This window comes from Salmo salar, chromosome ssa24 (genome assembly GCF_905237065.1).
Source record: "Salmo salar chromosome ssa24, Ssal_v3.1, whole genome shotgun sequence".
In the NCBI taxonomy this organism is placed as follows: Eukaryota; Metazoa; Chordata; class Actinopteri; order Salmoniformes; family Salmonidae; genus Salmo; species Salmo salar.
The window spans coordinates 324,288-347,296 of NC_059465.1; the positions used below are offsets into that span (position 1 = coordinate 324,288).

Genomic DNA, 23,009 nt, shown 5'->3' on the forward strand with positions numbered 1-23,009 from the left:
GGTGTCATGGGAATTATGACTCGCACTTTGGTAGTCAATTCTTACCATGCCCATTATTAAAATAGGATTTCCTGCATATAGAAATGACAGTTTTTGTTTTCAGCATTCATCACAGGCAACTTAAACTCTATTTTTATTATTCAAACAGTTGAGAGTATTTGTCTCCTAAGCAGACTCTTCAGTATCGTTGTCACTTCAGAGCTGTGTGTGTGTGTGTGTGTGTGTATATATATATATATATATACTGCTCAAAAAAATAAAGGAAACACTTAAACAACACAATGTAACTCCAAGTCAATCACACTTCTGTGAAATCAAACTGTCCACTTAGGAAGCAACACTGATTGACAATACATTTCACATGCAGTTGTGCAAATGGAATAGACAACAGGTGGAAATTCTAGGCAATTAGCAAGACACCCCCAATAAAGGAGTGGTTCTGCAGGTGGGGACCACAGACCACTTCTCAGTTCCTATGCTTCCTGGCTGATGTTTTGGTCACTTTTGAATGCTGGCGGTGCTTTCACTCTAGTGGTAGCATGAGACGGAGTCTACAACCCACACAAGTGGCTCAGGTAGTGCAGCTCATCCAGGATGGCATATCAATGCGAGCTGTGGCAAGAAGGTTTGCTGTGTCTGTCAGTGTAGTGTCCAGAGCATGGAGGCGCTACCAGGAGACAGGCCAGTACATCAGGAGACGTGGAGGAGGCCGTAGGAGGACAACAACCCAGCAGCAGGACCGCTACCTCCGCCTTTGTGCAAGGAGGAGCAGGAGAAGCACTGTCAGAGCCCTGCAAAATGACCTCCAGCAGGCCACAAATGTGCATGTGTCTGCTCAAACGGTCAGAAACAGACTCCATGAGGGTGGTATGAGGGCCCAACGTCCACAGGTGGGGGTTGTGCTTACAGCCCAACACCGTGCAGGACGTTTGGCATTTGCCAGAGAACACCAAGATTGGCAAATTTGCCACTGGCGCCCTGTGGTCTTCACAGATGAAAGCAGGTTCACACTGAGCACGTGACAGACGTGACAGAGTCTGGAGACGCCGTGGAGAACGTTCTGCTGCCTGCAACATCCTCCAGCATGACTGGTTTGGCGGTGGGTCAGTCATGGTGTGGGGTGGCATTTCTTTGGGGGGCCGCACAGCCCTCCATGTGCTCGCCAGAGGTAGCCTGACTGCCATTAGGTACCGAGATGAGATCCTCAGACCCCTTGTGAGACCATATGCTGGTGCGGTTGGCCCTGGGTTCCTCCTAATGCAAGACAATGCTAGACCTCATGTGCTGGAGTGTGTCAGCAGTTCCTGCAAGAGGAAGGCATTGATGCCATGGACTGGCCTGCCCGTTCCCCAGACCTGAATCCAATTGAGCACATCTGGGACATCATGTCTCACTCCATCCACCAACGCCACGTTGCACCACAGACTGTCCAGGAGTTGGCGGATGCTTTAGTCCAGGTCTGGGAGGAGATCCCTCAGGAGACCATCCGCCACCTCATCAGGAGCATGCCCAGGCGTTGTAGGGAGGTCATACAGGCACGTGGAGGCCACACACACTACTGAGCCTCATTTTGACTTGTTTTAAGGACATTACATCAAAGTTGGATCAGCCTGTAGTGTGGTTTTCCACTTTAATTTTGAGTGTGACTCCAAATCCAGACCTCCATGGGTTGATAAATTGGATTTCCATTGATTATTTTTGTGTGGTTTTGTTGTCAGCACATTCAACTATGTAAAGAAAAAAGTATTTAATAAGATTATTTATTTCATTCAGATCTAGGATGTGTTGTTTAAGTGTTCCCTTTATTTTTTTGAGCAGTATATATATATAATAAATCGGTATCGGTGTTGAAAAATCATAATCGGTCGACCTCTACTTTCTAATCGACCTGGCCCAGGTATCATGGAAGGATATTGACCTCATCCTGTCAGTAGAGGATGCCTGATCATTCTTTAAAAGTATTTTCCTCACCACCACAAATAAGCATGCCCCTTTCAAAAAATTTTGAACTAAGAACAGATATATCCCTTGGTTCACTCCAGACCTGACTGCCCTCAACCAGCACAAAAACTTCCCGTGGCAGACTGCACTAGCATCGAATAGTCCCCGCGATATGCAACTTTTCAGGGAAGTCAGGAACCAATACACACAGTCAGTCAGGAAAGCAAAGGCTAGCTTTTTCAAACAGAAATTTGCATCCTGTAGCTCTAACTCCGAAAAGTTTTGGGACACTGTAAAGTCCATGGAGAATAAGAGCACCTCCTCCCAGCTGCCCACTGCACTAGAAAGAGAGGGTCCAGATTGTCTAGCCCAGCTGATTTGTATGGGTCCAGGTTTTGCAGCTCTTTCAGGACATCTGCTATCTGGTTTTGGGTGAAGGAGAGGCTTGGGCAAGTAGCTGCGGGGAGCTAAATATACTTTTTTTTCTATTGTGTTATTGACTGTACGTTTGTTTATTCCATGTGTAATGCTGTGTTGTTTTTGTCGCACTGCTTTGCTTTATCTTGGCCAGGTTGCAGTTGTAAATGAGAACTTGTTCTCAACTGGCCTACCTGGTTAAATAAAGGTGAAATAAAACATTTAAAAATAAAAACATTCAAAGTAATTATATTGCTTTGTTTCAGACTGAGACCTTGCTATCAAGTCTGATGTATTATGGTGCTTTCAAGACAACTCTGAAAATCGCAACCTCTGATAAACGTATGCAACAACAACAAAAAAGCGTGAAGCTTCCTATTGGTTGATTTTGATACTTTTCAAGTGGGAAACTCAGTGCTCATCTTTCTCAACGAGTTTCCAAGTCAGAAATGTCAGCGTTTCCGGGTTCCGAGTTGTCTTGAACACGGCATTTGGCTAGGGGTGCTCACCATTGACACGCCAGGATATGACCTCACAGTTCATGTCCTCCTTTTCCTGTCCATTATGGGCCAATTTGGCTCGTTTCCATAATGACCCACGATTATTATTCGGAGAATGCTTATGCTGCACAATACAGAGAACACAGTAGAGGGAAATAGAATACAACTGAATTCATAGTGTGCAACACAATTGATATAGGTGTGTGTGAGAGCAAGGAAGTGACGTTAGCTAACAACAATAGTTACATGCAAAGTATAAAGCCATTGCTTTCTCACAACTCTGTCATGTACTTTGATTGGGCTATGTCTGAGTTAAATGTTTTATTTGTATACAGTTACACAATAACATTCGCACTGTCTGTGTCCTTACCTTTCCTCTAGGTCCTGGTTTCAGCCCAGCACATAGCTCAACAGAGTTACCGATAATACCGGATTGAACGTTTCTGTCAGAGGCACTGCTGCTCAACCCGCCGAAGTAGCTACTTATGGATGTCTGGGTAGTGCAGGACTTCTTGATTGATTTAGGCATTTTCACAGATATTTTGCGAATATAAAGTCTCATGCATAACGAAAAATTAATTGCATGCTTTGTTTCAGCTTCGATATTTGCGAATACGCGAGTCTTTTCCTCGCTTCTTCTTCTTTAAATTTGTACTGGCGGATGGCAACCAACTGAAAAGTGTATACAGCGCCACCTATCGCCTACTGTTAAGGAGTGCGAATTCAATACACTTAGTGAGACGAAAAAGGGAAGATAAATTGCCCCAGGAGGGTGCTGGGTGCTGCCGGATAAGCCACCAATCACCCCATTAAAAGGTGAAACATCTTACCAATCACACAATTCATATGGTGAATGTTGTATCCCACACGCCACGTGTGGTACGCGTTACCTCTGAAAAGTGATTCAAACCACACATCGTACTGTGTAATACGCGACCCTTTCAATGGTGATTTTAACTGAAAGTCCGCATTTCACTATAGAAGCCACACCCAAAGTTTTCCCGGGAGTTTTTAGAGACAAATTCCTTGGTTTCGCGTGAAATTGTCTTTGAGCTGTATTTACCAATATTTACTAAACAGTTAAGGAAAGTTCTTCTACAACTGAATTATGTAATTGGCAAGTATGGTTCTTTATAAAAGTAGGATTTAATTATAACCTGGAGAGCTGTTTAGACGCTGATTTTCATAATTGCATAGTATCTGAGCTAGCTAATATAGCTAGTATCACCTAAAGCATGTACAGTAGCTAGCTATAAAAAGATTAGCTAGCTATCCTCATCACGCTAAATATAATTTCTTTGTTCCCATTCCACGCAATGACATCTCCCATCACTCAAGGTATGTTAAACAATTCCCTTCAATGTTTGTCTCAAAAGAATAAGTAAAACACTACAACAGGTGAAATATTTAGTCAGATTAGCTAGCTACTTGTCATTTGTTTTTTATAGGGGAAATCAGCCGTTTCTAGTTCAATTTTTGGACTTTTAAATTAATGATATATACCCATTGAGTCTTGAATATATAACTTATAAATGCCTTGTGAGCTTATTTCAACTGTCATACCCCACCAGAACCCAAAATAAAAGCCTGTTTTACTCCAATGTTTGTTAACAAAGTAAATGTACACAAACACTGTATAGCCTCAAGCTGTAACATTGATGGTCAGTCCTTGCATCCATAGTCCTTGCTATGAATTTGATTGGTAACATTTCTCCAGCCTCGTTCCATAGCTTTTTAACCAAACAGGAACATGGTAGATGCTTTATTCTTTCTACTGCTGATTGCAGCTTTAAGTGCTTTTCATATGCTTCAGAGTGCAGTATAATGAAAAGACTGGCTCCTACTACAATGACCAAGGGCTTGGTCTTGCTGGCAAAGGCTAATTACCATCCAGTTAGATAAAAAAAAAAGGCCTGAAGGCTCTTGCTCAAAGACTAGGAAACACTTACATGTTGCAATTTAATATTTCATATACCTTTGTTGTTGTAGGAAGAAACCTCATAACGGCTAACATCAGGGGTACCCTTGTGTCTTATCATGAACAGGGTATGAAAAGGAAGTCCTCAGCCCTGGTGACAGAGGCTGCTGTGGCTACAGGACTACCTGTGACTGTAGTAATAGTATGAAATGGAGGGAAGGGGTGGGGTGGGTGGGGGGTGAGAGAGAGGTGGAATTAGGGACATGTGACTACGGGGTTGGTGGATTTTGAGGGGTTAGTGGAAAGGGGGATTGGGGGGACAAATTGATTTTGGGGAAATAAATGCGTTCTGATACCCTGCATCCAGAAGTGTTCACACTTTCATTTCACCTCATGCATTTAAAAGCATTGGATTGGTGCAAGCATAATGGGGAGACATTGCACCACAGCACAAGACAACTGAACGACCCCAGGCCAAGTGTTTTCTTTCCTAACCCCCTGTATTATTAGAATATTGTAAAATAAAGAATAAACAATCCACCACTTAAAACACTGCTTATTAGGCAGGATCAGGCAACAGTGTAAAATCATGTTTAATTACGGTACTATAAACTGCATTTTATCAACACAGAAGTTATACAATGTTATGCTTGAATCTTTTTAGTTGAGTTACATCTAACGACAATGATTTCCTTTCTAATTACAGAACTGGATTGGTAACTAAGGGTGTTCACTTAATACCTCCTGCAACACCCGCCGACTCAAAGCTGCTGGTTATAAGCGCAGTGTCTCTGTCTATAACTTGTTTTGCACAGTGGTGCTGAAGGGTAAAGGTATGAATTCTCTGATTAATGTTTATTCCAACATAAAAAAATGTAGTCCTACATTCAGATGTGAAATGTTGATAATTGCTCTATCACTTTCACCTCTCCATTCAATAATGCGTCTTTCCACAGGAATCATTAGTTAGTCAGAAAAATATGATATATTCCTCATTTCAAATAAGACTGTTTCCCACTGGATTATTTTTAAAGTAAGAGTATTATTTAAATAATGATATTAACTGATAATACCAACATGTTTTAAGCAGACCACCATAGTGCCTGTGCCCAAGAACACTAAGGTAACCTGCCTAAATGACTACCGACTCGTAGCACTCATGTCTGTAGCCACGAAGTGCTTTGAAAGGCTGGTAATGGCTCACATCAACACCATCATCCCAGAAACCCTAGACCCACTCCAATTTGCATACCGCCCCAACAGATCCACAGATGATGCCATCTCTATTGCACTCCACACTGCCCTTTCCCACCTGGACAAAAGGAACACCTATGTGTGAATGCTATTCATTGACTACAGCTCAGCGTTCATCACCATAGTGCCCTCAAACCTAAGGACCCTGGGACTAAACACCTCCCTCTGAAACTGGATCCTGGACTTCCTGACAGGCCGCCCCCAGGTGGTAAGGGTAGATAACAACAAATCCGCCACTCTGATCCTCAACACAGGAGCTCCTCAGGGGTGCGTGCTCAGCCCCCTCCTGTACTCCCTGTTCACTCATGACTGCACGGCCAGGCACAACTCCAACACGATCATTCAATTTGCCGATGACACAACAGTGATAGGCCTGATCACCGACAACAATGAGACAGCCTATAGGGAGACAGCCTATACAGTCGTGAAGCGGGCACGACCAAACCTATTCCCCCCTCAGGAGACTGAAATGATTTGGCATCGGTCCTCAGATCCTCAAAAGGTTCTACAGCTGCACCATCGAGAGCATCCTGACTGGTTGCATCATTGCCTGGTATGGCAACTGCTCGGCCTCCGACCGCAAGGCACTACAGAGGGTAGTGCAAACGGCCCAGTACATCACTGAAGCCAAGCTTCCTGCCATCCAGGACCTCTATACCAGGCGGTGTCAGAGGAAGGCCCTAAAAATTGTCATAGACTCCAGCAACCCTAGTCATAGACTGTTCTCCCTGCTACCACACGGCAAGTGGTACCGGAGTGCCAAGTCTAGGTCCAAGAGGCTTCTAAATAGCTTCTACCCCCAAGTCATAAGACTCCTGAACATCTAGTCAAATGGCTACCCAGACTATTCGCATTGCACTGCCTCTCTCTGTTGTCATCTATGCATAGTAACTTTAATTAACTTTTCCTACATGTGTATATACTACCTCAACTAACCGGTGCCCCCGCACATTGACTCTGTACCGGCACCCCCCTGTATATATTGTTATTTTTTACTGCTGCTCTTTAATTACTTGTTACTTTTATCTCTTATTCTTATCCATATTTTTTTAAACTGCACTGTCGGTTAGGGGTTCATAAGTAAGCATTTCACTAAGATCTACACCTTTTGTGTTCGGCGCATGTGACTAATAACATTTTATTTGATAACTGGCCAATTACATCTTTTTTGGGGTGTTTTTATCCAGATTCACTACTACTAAAAATAATAATTCATTTTAATTTGGCAGATGTCTTTTAGGACACTCAAGGGCATCTTGCATTAAAAGTAGGCCTACATAAAATGAAATGCTATACATGAAGTCATAAAATCAAGTGCATCGATCAACAACAATATAAAATCGAAACAATCTAAAATCAAAGGACCAGATAAAAAGAGGGAGGTGTTGGGAAGAGGATACAAACCCGGTTTAGGGTAAGGGTTTGGTTTAAGGTGGTAGGCTACCCAGTTTAGGGTTAGGGTTTGTTTTAAGGTGGTAGGGTTGGGAATAAGAGCTAAGGGCCCCGGCACCCATTGTGGAATGGAGGGAGACAAGACCAGAAGAGGAGGAGAGGGAGGGAGGGAGCATAGATTGGGAGGAGATCAGAGAGGTAGGTGGGTGCCAGGTTGTGGAGGGCTTTGTAGGTGAGAAGGAGTATTTTAACGTTAATACAGGGTTGCACATGGAGCCAGGATTGGTTTGATTTGTTCAGTTGATCTGGTGCTGGTGTGGATTCTGGCTGCGGAGTTCAGAACCAGTTGTAAGTCTGTTGATGAGGTTGGTGGGGATCTGGTGAGGAGAGTGTTACACTAGTCTAGTCAGGAAGTAACCAAGGCATGGATGAGGGTTTCGGTGCTGGAGTGTGACAGTGAGGGGTGGAGCCTGGAGATATTGCGGAGGTGGAGGAATGCTGTCCAGGTGCTGGTTTTTATGTGGGGTTTGAAAGAGAGGGAACTATCCAGGGAGACTTTTGACGTGTTTACAGAGGGACGGGGAAACCATCTGTGGTGATGCTTGGAGAGAGTGGATTTAGAGCCGATGAGCATGACCTCTGTCTTGTTGCTGTTGAGTTTGAGGAGGTTTGTGCTCATCCAGCTCTGGATGTCCTGAAGGCAGCTGATGAGGGAGGGGAGTGGTGGGTTTGGTGGAGAGGTAGAGCTGGGTGTCATCAGCATATAGCAGTGGGAGTGAACTTTATGTTGCCTGATCTCGCCCAGGGGTAGGAGGAATATGGATTTTTCTGACAATAAGCATTCATGTTTGAGGAAGGTTTTTGCACATTAATGAGTGATTTACATGAAAGAGGTCTATGGTTTGAAAGTGAAATGTATTCAAAAATCTATTACTTAAAACTATGCGGTTCACTACAAATCACTTATCAATCCATAATAATTTAGCAGTTGTGAGATGGATGCCCATGTAAGTAGTAATGGCAGCGGATCTAGTCACACTGCATCAAGCTGGCCTCAAACCTATATAACTAGTACACAGTAATAAATGCAGTATCAACATTGTTCTGAAACATGTTGGCTGGAGTTGTGTGGTTATGTAATAACCAATATCGCTAGACTGTAATTACATAGCATTTATTATGGAAGTACAAAGTGATGCCATGTTTCCTAATTCATTTCCAAGTGAACAGTAAGAAAGCATTTTGATCCAGCTTGGCATTATCACACTTGAATTGACTGGCCAATGAATCACAAAGCCTTTGATACAGCCTAATGCAATTAGTTGTATCTGCCTGAGATAGATTTCAAATAGAGAGCATATTTATTTTCTGAAGCACCAATATGTTTCAGCACCAATATTAGAGAGTCACATCTCTATAATCACCATCGGAGCACTCCGCGGTAATATCACATAATCTTCAGCGCTAACGCTCATACAATGATCCTATCACCAATATATACTTATTAGCTTTCACTTTAAATTAGAAACAGCAATACATACAAAGGTTTAGGAAGGCATGCCCAGGGAGAAGGAGAGCTGATCCTGGCTGGAGGTTATACTTTTGCCATACTTACGATTCAACTACCATTACTGGAAGTTTGGTGTAAGTCACCTTCACTTCTCTTGTCCTCTCAAGGCAGGCCAACCTTTACAAATAATGGGAATCTTCTGACCACTGGGAAACACTGGAAATATATAGGGAAATCCCCACCCACCAATAATGAGATTCACCTTGGCGCTATCACAGTTAGATGACGCATGTCACACCAATAAAATGTGGGTTTTTCCATAATGTTTATTTGGAAAATAATTTAAAAATGATTTGTTAAAGCAATTTGTTTTCCAACATATTTAGAAAGAGGTTAAGCTACGCATGACTAAGTCGTGTGACTAAGACACTTAAAAGTGTCAGCTTAATGGTGTGTATTATCATATATTATTAAATAATATTATATGTGGACTATAATATCTTTAGAATATTGATACAGTCATGGGTCACGTGTGTTATTGTGTGTTTATAACCTACTGTGTCTGGCCTGTTAGTCAGTTGAATATCTGTTTAAATAGTGAAACAACATGGTGTGCTCGCCTTAGCTCTGTCACGGTAGAACTGTATCCCATGGCGCGGGAGCAAGAGCGCCCATTGTCTTGTACAGTGGTTCCTCCTTTAAAAGTTGCGAGCTTACACCGCGGGACTTAGAGGTATCCAGCGTCACGGCTTCATTGCTCCAAACCACCGCAAGGGGGAGTTAGAGCACTCATTATGCATTTTGGTCCCAAGGTTTTCATCTGACCAATCACATCGAGTGGTTCCAATGACGAATTTCACACGAGCCATCCATCACTGGTGACTTTCTTCAGCAAAGGAGGCTGACAAAACATTATGGTGGAAGCAAATGTAAGTAATTAAAATGTCATAATGAGTCAAGCAAAAAATGTACAATTCAGAGGAATATGTTAGTAAATGTAGAGTGAAACGATTGTGCATATTCTTTTGTCATAAAGTTAATTTACGAAAATCGCTATTTAGCAAGTTAGCTGACTAGCCAGCTAGCTAGCTAGTGTTATGAGTATGAAATTGTAATTTGTGTTGTTTAATGTTTTAGGGACTCCTGAGAAAACCGGGCTGTCATCTTGTGAAACAGTGGATGTAAAGAATCTAGCTAGCTAAAGCATTTACTGCAAATTGAATGTACAATTGTGTTAGCTTGCCTTGCTTATACTGCTCAAAAAAATAAAGGGAACACTTAAACAACACAATGTAACTCCAAGTCAATCACACTTCTGTGAAATCAAACTGTCCACTTAGGAAGCAACACTGATTGACAATAAATGTCACATGCTGTTGTGCAAATGGAATAGACAACAGGTGGAAATTCTAGGCAATTAGCAAGACACCCCCAATAAAGGAGTGGTTCTGCAGGTGGGGACCACAGACCACTTCTCAACTCCTTTGCTTCCTGGCTGATGTTTTGGTCACTTTTTAATGCTGGTGGTGCTTTCACTCTAGTGGTAGCATGAGACGGAGTCTACAACCCACACAAGTGGCTCAGGTAGTGCAGCTCATCCAGGATGGCACATCAATGCGAGCTGTGGCAAGAAGGTTTGCTGTGTCTGTCAGCGTAGTGTCCAGAGCATGGAGGCGCTACCAGCAGACAGGCCAGTACATCAGGAGACGTGGAGGAGGCCGTAGGAGGGCAACAACCCAGCAGCAGGACCGCTACCTCCGCCTTTGTGCAAGGAGGAGCAGGTGGAGCACTGCCAGAGCCCTGCTAAATGACCTCCAGCAGGCCACAAATGTGCATGTGTCTGCTCAAACGGTCAGAAACAGACTCCATGAGGGTGGTATGAGGGCCCAACGTCCACAGGTGGGGGTTGTGCTTACAGCCCAACAGCGTGCAGGACGTTTGGCATTTGCCAGAGAACACCAAGATTGGCAAATTCGCCACTGGCGCCCTGTGCTCTTCACAGATGAAAGCAGGTTCACACTGAGCATGTGACAGACTTGACAGAGTCTGGAGACGCCGTGGAGAACGTTCTGCTGCCTGCAACATCCTCCAGCATGACCAGTTTGGCGGTGGGTCAGTCATGGTGAGGGGTGGCATTTCTTTGGGGGGCCGCACAGCCCTCCATGTGCTCGCCAGAGGTAGCCTGACTGCCATTAGGTACCGAGATGAGATCCTCAGACCCCTTGTGAGACCATATGCTGGTGCGGTTGGCCCTGGGTTCCTCCTAATGCAAGACAATGCTAGACCTCATGTGGCTGGAGTGTGTCAGCAGTTCCTGCAAGAGGAAGGCATTGATGCTATGGACTGGCCTGCCCGTTCCCCAGACCTGAATCCAATTGAGCACATCTGGGACATCATGTCTCGCTCCATCCACCAACGCCACGTTGCACCACAGACTGTCCAGGAGTTGGCGGATGCTTTAGTCCAGGTCTGGGAGGAGATCCCTCAGGAGACCATCCGCCACCTCATCAGGAGCATGCCCAGGCGTTGTAGGGAGGTCATACAGGCACGTGGAGGCCACACACACTACTGAGCCTCATTTTGACTTGTTTTAAGGACATTACATCAAAGTTGGATCAGCCTGTAGTGTGGTTTTCCACTTTAATTTTGAGTGTGACTCAAAATCCAGACCTCCATGGGTTGATAAATTGGATTTCCATTGATTATTTTTGTGTGATTTTGTTGTCAGCACATTCAACTATGTAAAGAAAAAAGTATTTAATAAGATTATTTCTTTCATTCAGATCTAGGATGTGTTGTTTAAGTGTTCCCTTTATTTTTTGAGCAGTATATATATATATATACATACATATTATAAAAATCATAATAATAGTCGGCCGATTAATCGGTATCGGCTTTTTGGTCCTCCAATAATCGGTATCGGTGTTGAAAAATCATAATCGGTCGACCTCTACTTTGTAATCGACCTGGCCCAGGTATCATGGAAGGATATTGACCTCATCCTGTCAGAAAGAAAATAAAAAAGTATTTAATAAGATTATTTCATTCATTCAGATCTAAGATGTGTTATTTTAGTGTTCCCTTTATTATTTTTTGCAGTATATTTGCCATGCAATGCAGCTGAAGTAACATAGCTAGCTAACTATCTATTTGCCTATTGTGTAGTGGAGGATAAAAATAACTTTATGCCTATGGATGTGCAGCTAGCTACAGTATGTAGCCGATCTGTGTATGGACCCTAAAACGTTTGGTATGAATATTAGTTCAGAACCTATGAGCCTCAGCTATCATAGTTGTTGTGTCGACTTCAAGTCTGAATGGCATTAATGAAGCCTATGGATTGAGAATAATATAATAGCTTTATTGTGCCATGGATGCAAGTCCTGTATACATGTACTGTAGTTATTACCACGCATGAGATCCCCACACTAGCCTGTACATTGAATATATTCACTGATCATGTACTCTTCCATAGCAAATAAAGGTGTGGTTCGGCTCACCTGAACCGCACCTTCAGGAGGTGAAATGCAAAATTGACCTTGGATCATTAACTCTGGGACTACTACATCTATCTGTATTTCTATGTAAAGCATCTTTAATAATACTTCAGTCATATCCAATACCAGGTGTTTCAAACTCCATTCTTTGAATGATGCTGTGTCTGCATGTATATATTACAATTATTCACTTCAACAGTGTTTACCACTCCTGCTCCTGGGACATCAATGATTACACATTGAAACTATGCAATAGACTAGAAACATGATTTTAGTAAAGGCTGATTTGTAATTCATATATACAGAAGAGGAAAAAGAACAGTACACTACACTTCCTATGCATATCTAACTCCCTTGGTCTGCATTAATGAGGACACAGGATAGGTGTAGTATTTCAATGAGATACTTCAATTCAACCAGTGGAGAATGTGAAACGCTTTATTGAAAGTTCATTAACCAGGTGTTATAAATACATGCATTATACATATAATAATTGTAATATATTATAAATACAAGTTCAATCTACTTCAATGCACATATGGTGTGCATTATAAAAAAAAGAAAAACAAAGAGTAGGTGGGGAGAGGTGTAGAAGAGAGAAAAGTAAAGAGGTTAAACAGAGGTGCAGGGAAGACAGAATATAATTAATGAATTACAGTGCTACCCTAATATTCTCTCAGTTCATCACAATTACATAGTGTTTCTAGCGGTGTCTCCTAACCAGCCTTGGGCTCCCAGTCGGCCTGAAGTTTATCTTAAGAGCGGGTGAGGTGGCGTTGACGGGACTGGCTTCCTCTCTCACATCAAAACATACCTGCAGACGAGAGACAGATGGATAGAGAGATAGAATAAAAAAAAACAAAGCTTAATCATGCTAACCCTGTCAGTCATTATAATCGTCAGGAGGTGAAATGCAAAACTGACCTTGGATCATTAGCTCTGGGACTACTACATCTCTATCTGTATTTCAATGTAAAGCATCTCTTTAATAATACTTCCTGTTGACCCGACCAAGTGACCTCTCACCTATGATCATGCTGTGCCCTCTGTGTCAGCCAGTTCAGATGCGGGAGGGGTTCCCCAACACAGCTGATATAACTGTGTGTAGTCTCACCTGGTGTCCCCACTAAGTGGAGTACTTTATCCTGAAAAACAGACACATGAGGACAAACAATAGAAGATAATGTCTTTATTAGACTTTTACATTACCAGATCACAAATAAATACATACATACCACTTGAAGCTTGATGATGACTTGATCATTTGAATCCACCAGCAACAGCTGGTGAGGTGTCAGGTTTGCCTCTGTACTTAAAGCGAGATTATTCCAACTCTGTGAAATGCTGCAGATCTGCCCGCAGATGAGGTAGTAACACATATCCCACACAGAAGAGGTGGATAGAATTCGAAAGGTCAAGGTAGCCTTCTTCCTCCAAACTGTGCAGCAAGTTGTAGTACTGACATGTCACAGCACTCCAAACATCTCCCCATAAGCGTTCCACTCTTAACAGAGAGAAATAAAAGGTTGTGGGGGGAGGAACCTAATCTCTGGTCCTGTGGTCTTCCTCCATGAATAGTGAACATTGAGGTGGGTCCGAGGTTATAGAAATGTAAGTTGTGTGTGCCTCTGTGTGGTTACTGACTATGTGGCGCAGGCTATGTGACGCAGACACCTATCTGAGTGTACCTGAAAGATTTAAATATAGAGGGCTATGTGTCTCACCACTTGGTTATTGCAAGGCTAACCCCCAGTGAAATCAAGACTTGGCAGCAACAGGGGCTTGATAGTCCAGTGAAAATGGCTGAGTGTTTATGTGGTATAAATCTGAAAATTAGCAGCTGACATCTTAAGGGTTTTTTAATTAATGCATGTGAGACAGGTTCCATGTACAACAAGACAGGCAGAGAGGAAGAGAGAAAAAGAACACAGAACAGTTTAATTAATTACCTCTGGTTATGGACACTTTTGCCAGCAATAAAGCTTACATGGCCTGTTCCTCGGACAGTGAACATCTGGCAATATCTACATTTTCGACCCCTTGATCAGCTCGCACTCTGCAGTAAAGAAAATAGCTTATTTTTTGTAGATATGAAAACAATAACTGAGATATGACCGTTCAATCTAAAGCAGCAGATGTCATTTTCAGGATACGTCAATACAGCACAGGAAGCTTAACGCCAGGCTGGTATTGTGGTTGTTCATTAGTTGATGGGAAATATGCAATACGCATGCAAAATAATTACTTACCTTCCTTGAAAATCCATCTATACCGCCAAAGATGACAATGTTGTATCTTGAAAAAAAGCATTGGAATTAAAAGTGAAATGTTTAACCTGTTAACCAGGGGAGCAGGAACAGAGTATTTTTGCAGAGCAATGCAACGAAGCTAGATCATTCTGGAAATGATATCTGCACCATCTACACGCTGCTAAGACTCCCTAACTCTTTGCTATTGTACACGATGGCTCATTTCTTGAAGACTTCCTTTGACCATTCTAAAGCCCGCATGGGGCATCCTTGCCTTAATGGCCCTGACTATCTGGTCTAACTCTTCATCTAACATATCAGAATAGCATTCCCTGACAGACAAATAGTATTCTTTCATCCTTCTGTAAAAAAAGCTAACCGTTACACTGTCATGAAATATGATTATATATCGACTATGAAACAAATAGGACATGGCCTGCTTATGAGTTGCCATGAAAGAAAGTTTGATGAATTCAACTGAAAATGGCAAGAACAGGCGTTCATAGCTAAATGTTTTTGGTTATCTTGAGAATAATAAATTGCATGATTTATCATTCTACGGTATGTACAGTCGTGGCCAAAAGTTTTGAGAATGACACAAATATTAATTTTCACAAAGTCTGCTGCCTCAATTTGTATGATAGCAATTTGCATATACTCCAGAATGTTTTGAAGAGTGATCAGATGAATTGCAATTAATTGCAAAGTCCCTCTTTGCCATGCAAATGAACTGAATCCCCCAAAAACATTTCCACTGTATTTCATCCCTGCCACAAAAGGACAAGCTGACATCATGTCAGTGATTCTCTCGTTAACACAGATGTGAGTGTTGACGAGGACAAGGCTGGAGATCACTGTCATGCTGATTGAGTTCGAATAACAGACTGGAAGCTTCAAAAGGAGAGTGGTGCTTGGAATCATTGTTCTTCCTCTGTCAACCATGGTTACCTGCAAGGAAACACTTGCCGTCATCAATGCTTTGCACAAAAAGGGCTTCACAGGCAAGGATATTGCTGCCAGTAAGATTGCACCTAAATAAACCATTTATCGGATCGTCAAGAACTTCAAGGAGAGCGGTTCAATTGTTGTGAAGAAGGCTTCAGGGCGCCCAAGAAAGTCAAGCGGCCAGGACCGTCTCCTAAAGTTGATTCAGCTTGGGGCAACACCAGTACAGAGCTTGCTCAGGAATGGCAGCAGGCAGGTGTGAGTACATCTGCATGCACAGTGAGGCGAAGACTTTGAGGATGGCCTGGTGTCAAGAAGGGCAGCAAAGAAGCCACTTCTCTCCAGGAAAAACATCAGGGACAGACTGATATTCTGCAAAAAGTATAGGGATTGGACTGCTGAGGACTGGGGTAAAGTCATTTTCTCTGATGAATCCCCTTTCCGATTGTTTAGGGCATCCGGAAAAAAGCTTGTCTGGAGAAGACAAGGTGAGCGCTACCATCAGTCCTGTGTCATGCCAACACTAAAGCATCCTGAGACCATTCATGTGTGGGGTTGCTTCTCAGCCAAGGGAGTGGGCTCCCTCACAATTTTGCCTAAGAACACAGCCATGAATAAAGAATGGTACCAACACATCCTCCGAGAGCAACTTCTCCCAACCATCCAGGAACAGTTAGCCTCTTACATCTAGACGTTCCGCTAGCGGAACACCTGCTCCAATATCCAATGATAGGCGTGGCGCGAATGACAAATTCCTCAAAAATACAAAAACTTCAATTTTTCAAACATATGACTATTTCACAGCATTTTAAAGATAAGACTCTCCTTTATCTAACCACACTGTCCGATTTCAAAAAGGCTTTACAACGAAAGCAAAACATTAGATTATGTCAGCAGAGTACCAAGCCAGAAATAATCAGAAACCCATTTTTCAAGCTAGCATATAATCTCACAAAAACCCAGAAGACAGCTAAATGCAGCACTAACCTTTGATGATCTTCATCAGATGACAACCCTAGGACATTATGTTATACAATACATGCATGTTTTGTTCAATCAAGTTCATATTTATATCAAAAACCAGCTTTTTACATTAGCATGTGACGTTCAGAACTAGCATACCCCCCGGAAACTTCCGGCGAATTCACTAAGAATTTACTAAATTACTCACGATAAACGTTCACAAAAAGCATAACAATTATTTTAAGAATTATAGATACAGAACTCCTCTATGCACTCGATATGTCCGATTTTAAAATAGCTTTTTGGTGAAAGCACATTTTGCAATATTCTAAGTACATAGCCCAGGCATCACGGGCTAGCTATTTAGACACCCGGCAAGTTTAGCACTAACCAATATCAGGTTTACTATTATAAAAGTTTGATTACCTTTTGTTGTCTTCGTCAGAATGCACTCCCAGGACTGCTACTTCAATAACAAATGTTGGTTTGGTCCAAAATAATCCATCGTTATATCCGAATAGCGGCGTTTTGTTCGTGCGTCCCAGACACTATCTGAAATGGTAAATCAGGGTCGCGCGCATGGCGCAATTCGTGACAAAAAAAATCTAAATATCCCATTACCATACTTCGAAGCATGTCAATCGCTGTTTAAAATCAATTTTTATGCCATTTTTCTCGTAAAATAGCGATAATATTCCGACCGGGAATCTCCTTTTAGCTAAACAGAGGAAAGAAAACAAAGCTTTCGGTCGACGCGGGCACGAGCCTGAGTCTCACAGTACTGTAACCAGCCACTACCCAAACGCGCTACTTTTTTTCAGCCAGAGCCTGCAAAGCCACGATTCAGCTTTTTACCGCCTTCTGAGACCCTATGGCAGCCGTAGGAAGTGTCACGGGACAGCTAAGATCCTCACTCTTCAATAAACAGAGACAAGAAGAACGACACCTTGTCAGACAGGCCACTTCCTGCCTGAAACCTTGTCAGGTTTTTGCCTGCCAAATGAGTTCTGTTATACTCACAGACACCATTCAAACAGTTTTAGAAACTTTAGGGTGTTTTCTATCCATATGTAATAAGTATATGCATATTCTAGTTACTGGGTAGGAGTGGTAACCAGATTAAATCGGGTACGTTTTTTATCCAGCCGTGAAAATACTGCCCCCTAGCCATAACAGGTTAAGGGACGAACAATGCCTTTTCCAGCATGATGGAGCACCTTGCCATAAGGAAAAAGTGATAACTAAGTGGCTCGGGGAACAAAACATCGATATTTTGGGTCCATGGCCAGGAAACTCCCCAGACCTTAATCCCATTGAGAACTTGAGAGGTGGGTGGACAAACAAAAACCCACAAATTCTGACAAACTCCAAGCATTGATTATGCAAGAATGGGCTGCCACCAGTCAGGATGTGGCCCAGAAGTGAATTGACAGCATGCCAGGGCGGATTGCAGAGGTCTTGAAAAAGAAGGGTCAACACTGCAAATATTGACTCTTTGCATCAACTTCATCTAATTGTCAATAAAAGCCTTTGACACTTATGAAATGCTTATAATTATACTTCAGTATTCCATTGTAACATCTGACAAAAATATCTAAAGACACTGAAGCAGCAAAGTTTGTGAAAATTAATATTTGTGTCATTCTCAAAACTTTTGGCCACGACTGTATGTATCTATGTAATATAGTAGAATTTATGAACCGTCACTTAATCGTAGGAGCTAACTACTAGCTATGTAGAAGTTGGACGGATGAACGCCCAGTGCTGCTTACCTGAGATGCCATCACACAGTCCTTCATAGGTGTCCGCTATGACTTCCTTTGTGTCGAAAAGAAAGGCTGAACAGTATTGGTTGTATCCAAACTGACACTCAAAAAATGGCGAAATGAAATTGTAGTTTTGTTTTCAAATACATTTTTTGTTCTCAAAATATTTTTGTGGAATAAAATGCATAAAGTTCTGCGATCTTGTCAGTGTCAGTATAGTGAAGATGAGGAATAGAGTCAAGTGCAGGACACCGAACTGAGTAAAACGTATTTGTCACGTCCTGGCCATAGAGAGGGTTTTTGTTCTCTATTTTGGTTAGGCCAGGGTGTGACTAGGGTGGGCGTTCTATGTTCCTTTTTCTATGTTTTTGTATTTCTTTGTTTTGGGCCGAGTATGGTTCCTAATCAGAGGCAGCTGTCTATCGTTGTCTCTGATTAGGAATCATACTTAGGCAGCCTTTTCCCACCTGTGTTTTGTGGGATCTTGTGTTTGTGTAGCTGCATGAGAGCAGCCCAGAACGTCACGCTTCGTTTTCGCCTATATTGTTTTGGCGAGTTTCATATTTATTAAACATGTGGAACTTTAACCTCTCTAGGGTAGGGGGCAGTATTTGCACGGCCCGATAAAAAACATACCCGATTTAATCTGGTTATTACTACTGCCCAGAAACTAGAATATGCATATAATTATTGGCTTTGGATAGAAAACACCCTAACGTTTCTAAAACTGTTTGAATGGTGTCTGTGAGTATAACAGAACTCATATGGCAGGCAAAAACCTGAGAAGATTCCTTACAGGAAGTGGCCTGTCTGAGCATTTCTTGGGCTTCTACACTCTCTTTATTGAAAACTGAGGATCTCTGCTGTAACGTGACACTTCCTACGGCTCCCATAGGCTCTCAGAAGGCGGCAAACCGGTGAATGATGTCTTTGCAGACCCTGGCTGAAAAACACTAGCGCATAATGGATTGGATAATGGTCGATCAGAGAAAAATGAGACTGAGGCGCGTGCACGAGGCGACACCATGTTTTTATTTTTCCGTCTTTGAACTAAAACAGGGTTTCCCGGGCGGAATATTATCGCTTTTTTACGAGAAAAATCGCATAAAAATTTATTTTAAACAGCGGTTGACATGCTTCAAAGTACGGTAATGGAATATTTAGAATTTTTTTGTCACGAAACGCGTCGGGCGCGTCACCCTTCGTCACCCTTCAGATAGTGTCTTGAACGCACAAACAAAACAGAGGATATTTGAACATAACTATGGATTATTTTGAACCAAACCAACATTTGTTATTGAAGTAGCAGTCCTGGGAGTGCATTCTGACGAAGAACAGCAAAGGTAATCAAATTTTTCTAATAGTAAATTGGAGTTTGGTGAGGGCCAAACTTGGTGGGTGTCTAAATAGCTAGCCCATGATGGCTGGGCTATCTACTCAGAATATTGCAAAATGTGCTTTTGCCGAAAAGCTATTTTAAAATTGGACATAGCGATTGCATAAAGGAGTTCTGTATCTATAATTCTTTATATAATTGTTATGTTTTTTGTGAACGTTTATCGTGAGTAATTTAGTAAATTCACCGGAAGTTTGCGGTGGGTATGCTAGTTCTGAACGTCACATGCTAATGTAAAAAGCAGTTTTTTGATATAAATATGAACTTGATTGAACAAAACATGCATGTATTGTATAACATAATGTCCTAGGATTGTCATCTGATGAAGATCATCAAAGGTTAGTGCTGCATTTAGCTGTGGTTTGGGTTTATGTGACATATGCTAGCTTGAAAAATGGGTGTCTGATTATTTCTGTCTGGGTACTCTGCTGACATAATCTAATGTTTTGCTTTCGTTGTAAAGCCTTTTTGAAATCGGACAGTGTGGTTAGATTAACGAGAGTCTTGTCTTTAAAATTGTGTAAAATAGTCATATGTTTGAGAAATTGAAGTAATAGCATTTCTAAGGTATTTGAATAACGCGCCACGGGATTCCACTGGCTGTTGAGTAGGTGGGACGATTTCGTCCCACATACCCTAGAGAGGTTAAGTACGCTGCGCCTTGGTCTACTCCTTTAGACGATCGTGACAGTAATTTTACTATAGAAAAACTCATCAGTCAAAATCCACGCAGGGATAAACAATATTGACAAAACACAACTAACACGACAAACAGGAAAATAATAACGCACAAAAGATCATGAGAACCAGAGGGTTTAAATAGGGAAATAATCATAACGAGATGGGAACCAGGTGTGAACAATCAAGACATAACATATGGACAAAGAAACATGGATTGGTGGCAGCTAGAAAGCCGATGACGATGACCGCCGAATGCCGCCCGAACAAGGAGAGGCACCAACTTCGGCGGAAGTCGTGACAGTACCCCCCGACGCGCGGCTCCAGCAGTGCGACCACACCAGCTTTGGGGACGACCCGGAGGACGAGGCGCAGGGCGATCAGCAAGGAAGGGTCCAGTATGTCCTCCGCCAACACCCAGCATCTCTTCTCCGGACCGTACCCCTCCCAATCCCCGAGGTACTGAAGACCCCTAGCCCGACGCCTGGAGTCCATGATTGTTCTCACAGTATACGCCGGGGCCCATCGAGGGGGCGGGGGAACCTCCCGTACCTCAGATTGCTGGAAAGGACCAGCCACCACCAGCCTGAGGAGTGACACATGGAACGAGGGGTTAATACGATAATTAGTGGGAAGCTGTAACCTATAACATACCTCGTTCAGTCTCCTCAGGACTTTAAATGGCCCCACAAACCGTGGACCCAGCTTCCGGCAGGGCAGGTGAAGAGGCAGGTTTCGGGTCGAGAGCCAGACCCGGTCTCCCGGTAAATATACCGAGGCCTCACTATGGTGGCGATCGGCGCTCGCCTTCTGTCGCCTGATGGCCCGTTGAAGGCGTACATAGGCAGCATTCCAGGTATCCTCCAAGCGCCTAAACCAATCATCCACCGCATGTACCTCGATCTGGCTCTGATGCCACGGTGCCAGAACCAGCTGATAACCTAGTACACACTGAAATGGAGACAGGTTAGTGGAGGAGTGGTGGAGGGAATTTTGGGCCATCTCTGCCCAGGGGATAAACACCGACCACTCCCCTGACCGGTCCTGGCAATAAAGACCGCAGAAACCTACCCACATCCTGGTTAACTCTCTCCACCTGCCCATTACTCTCGGGGTGACCGAGACCCCCAGACGTTCCATGAACGCCCTCCAGACCCTTGATGTGAACTGGGGACCCCGATCAGACACTATATCCTCAGGCACCCTGTAGTGCCGGAAAACGTGAGTAAACAGGGCCTCCGCAGTCTGTAGGGCCGTAGGGAGGCCGGGCAAAGGAATGAGACAGCAGGACTTAGAAAACCGATCCACAACTACCAGAATCGTGGTGTTCCCTTGTGACGGAGGAAGATCCCCGTCACGAAATCCACCGATAGACGTGACCATGACCGTTGTGGAACGGGTAGGAGTTGTAATTTCCCTCTGGGCAGATGTCCAGGTGCCTTACACTGAGCGCACACCGAGCAGGAGGAAACATACACCCTCATGTCCATAGCTAAAGTGGGCCACCAGTACTTCCCACTAAGTCAGCGCACTGTCCGATCGATGCCAGGATGACCAGAGGAAGGTGACGTATGAGCCCAACAGATCAGTCGATCACGAACATCAGACGGAACGTACTTACGTCTAACTGGGCACTGGGTGGGAGTGGGTACCGCACGTAACGCCCGTTCGATGTCCGCATCAACCTCCCATGCCACCGGTGCCACCAGGCAAGGAGCCCGGAATTATGGGAGTGGGATCCATGGATCGTTCCTCTGTGTCATACATGCGAGACAGTGCATCTGCCTTAGCGTTCTGGGAACCTGGTCGATAGGATAGAGTAAACACAAATTGGGTGAAAAACATGGCCCACCTTGCCTGGCGAGGATTCATTCTCTCGCCGCCCGGATGTACTCCAGATTGTGGTGATCGGTCCAAATGAGAAAAGGGTGTTTAGCCCCCTCAAGCCAATGCCTCCACGCTTTCAGAGCTCCAACTACAGCCAACAACTCCCGATCCCCCCATCATAGTTTCTCTCCGCCGGGCTGAGCTTCTTCGAGAAGAACGCACAGGGGCGGGGTTTCGGTGGCGTACCCGAGTGCTGAGACAGTACAGCTCCTATCCCAGCCTCGGACGCGTCCACCTCTACTATGAACTGTAAGGAGGGATCAGGATGAGCCAACACCGGAACCGAGGTAAACAGAGTCTTCAGTTGATTAAAAGCCCTGTCTGCCCCAGCTGACCACTGCAGTCGCACCGGTCCCCCCTTAAGCAATGAGGTAATGGGAGCCGCTATCTGCCCAAAGCCCCGGATAAATCTCCGGTAGTAGTTGGCAAACCCTAAGAACCGCTGCACCTCCTTTACCGTGGTTGGAGTCGGCCAATTACTCACGGCTAAAATGCGGTCATTCTCCATCTCCACCCCTGACTCTGACAGACGATACCCTAGAAAGGAGACGGACTGTTGGAAGAACAAACATTTTTCAGCCTTCACATACAGGTCATGCTCCAGCAGTCGACCAAGCACCTTGCGCACCATAGCCACATGCTCGGCGTGTGTAGTGGAGTATATTAGAATGTCATCTATATACACCACTACGCCCT

The 23,009-nt window shown here is 43.5% G+C and overlaps 1 protein-coding gene across 8 annotated transcripts in view; it reads right to left on the minus strand.

Moving 5' to 3' along the window:
* The window catches only part of msh3 (mutS homolog 3 (E. coli)), a 150,947-nt gene extending 147,428 nt beyond the window's left edge, over nt 1-3,519 (minus strand). For 7 of the 8 annotated variants that reach the window (XM_045707204.1, XM_045707203.1, XM_045707201.1 and 4 more), the window contains exons 1-2: nt 3,229-3,519; nt 2,868-2,982 (exon numbers count right to left, since the gene is read on the minus strand). In XM_045707204.1, the coding sequence (XP_045563160.1) occupies nt 2,868-2,982; nt 3,229-3,420 (307 nt within the window). In that variant the 5' untranslated portion in view covers nt 3,421-3,519. The remainder of the gene's footprint in view (nt 1-2,867; nt 2,983-3,228) is intronic. The other variant, XM_045707205.1, reaches the window with a different exon arrangement.
* Between the last annotated feature and the right edge of the window lie 19,490 nt (nt 3,520-23,009).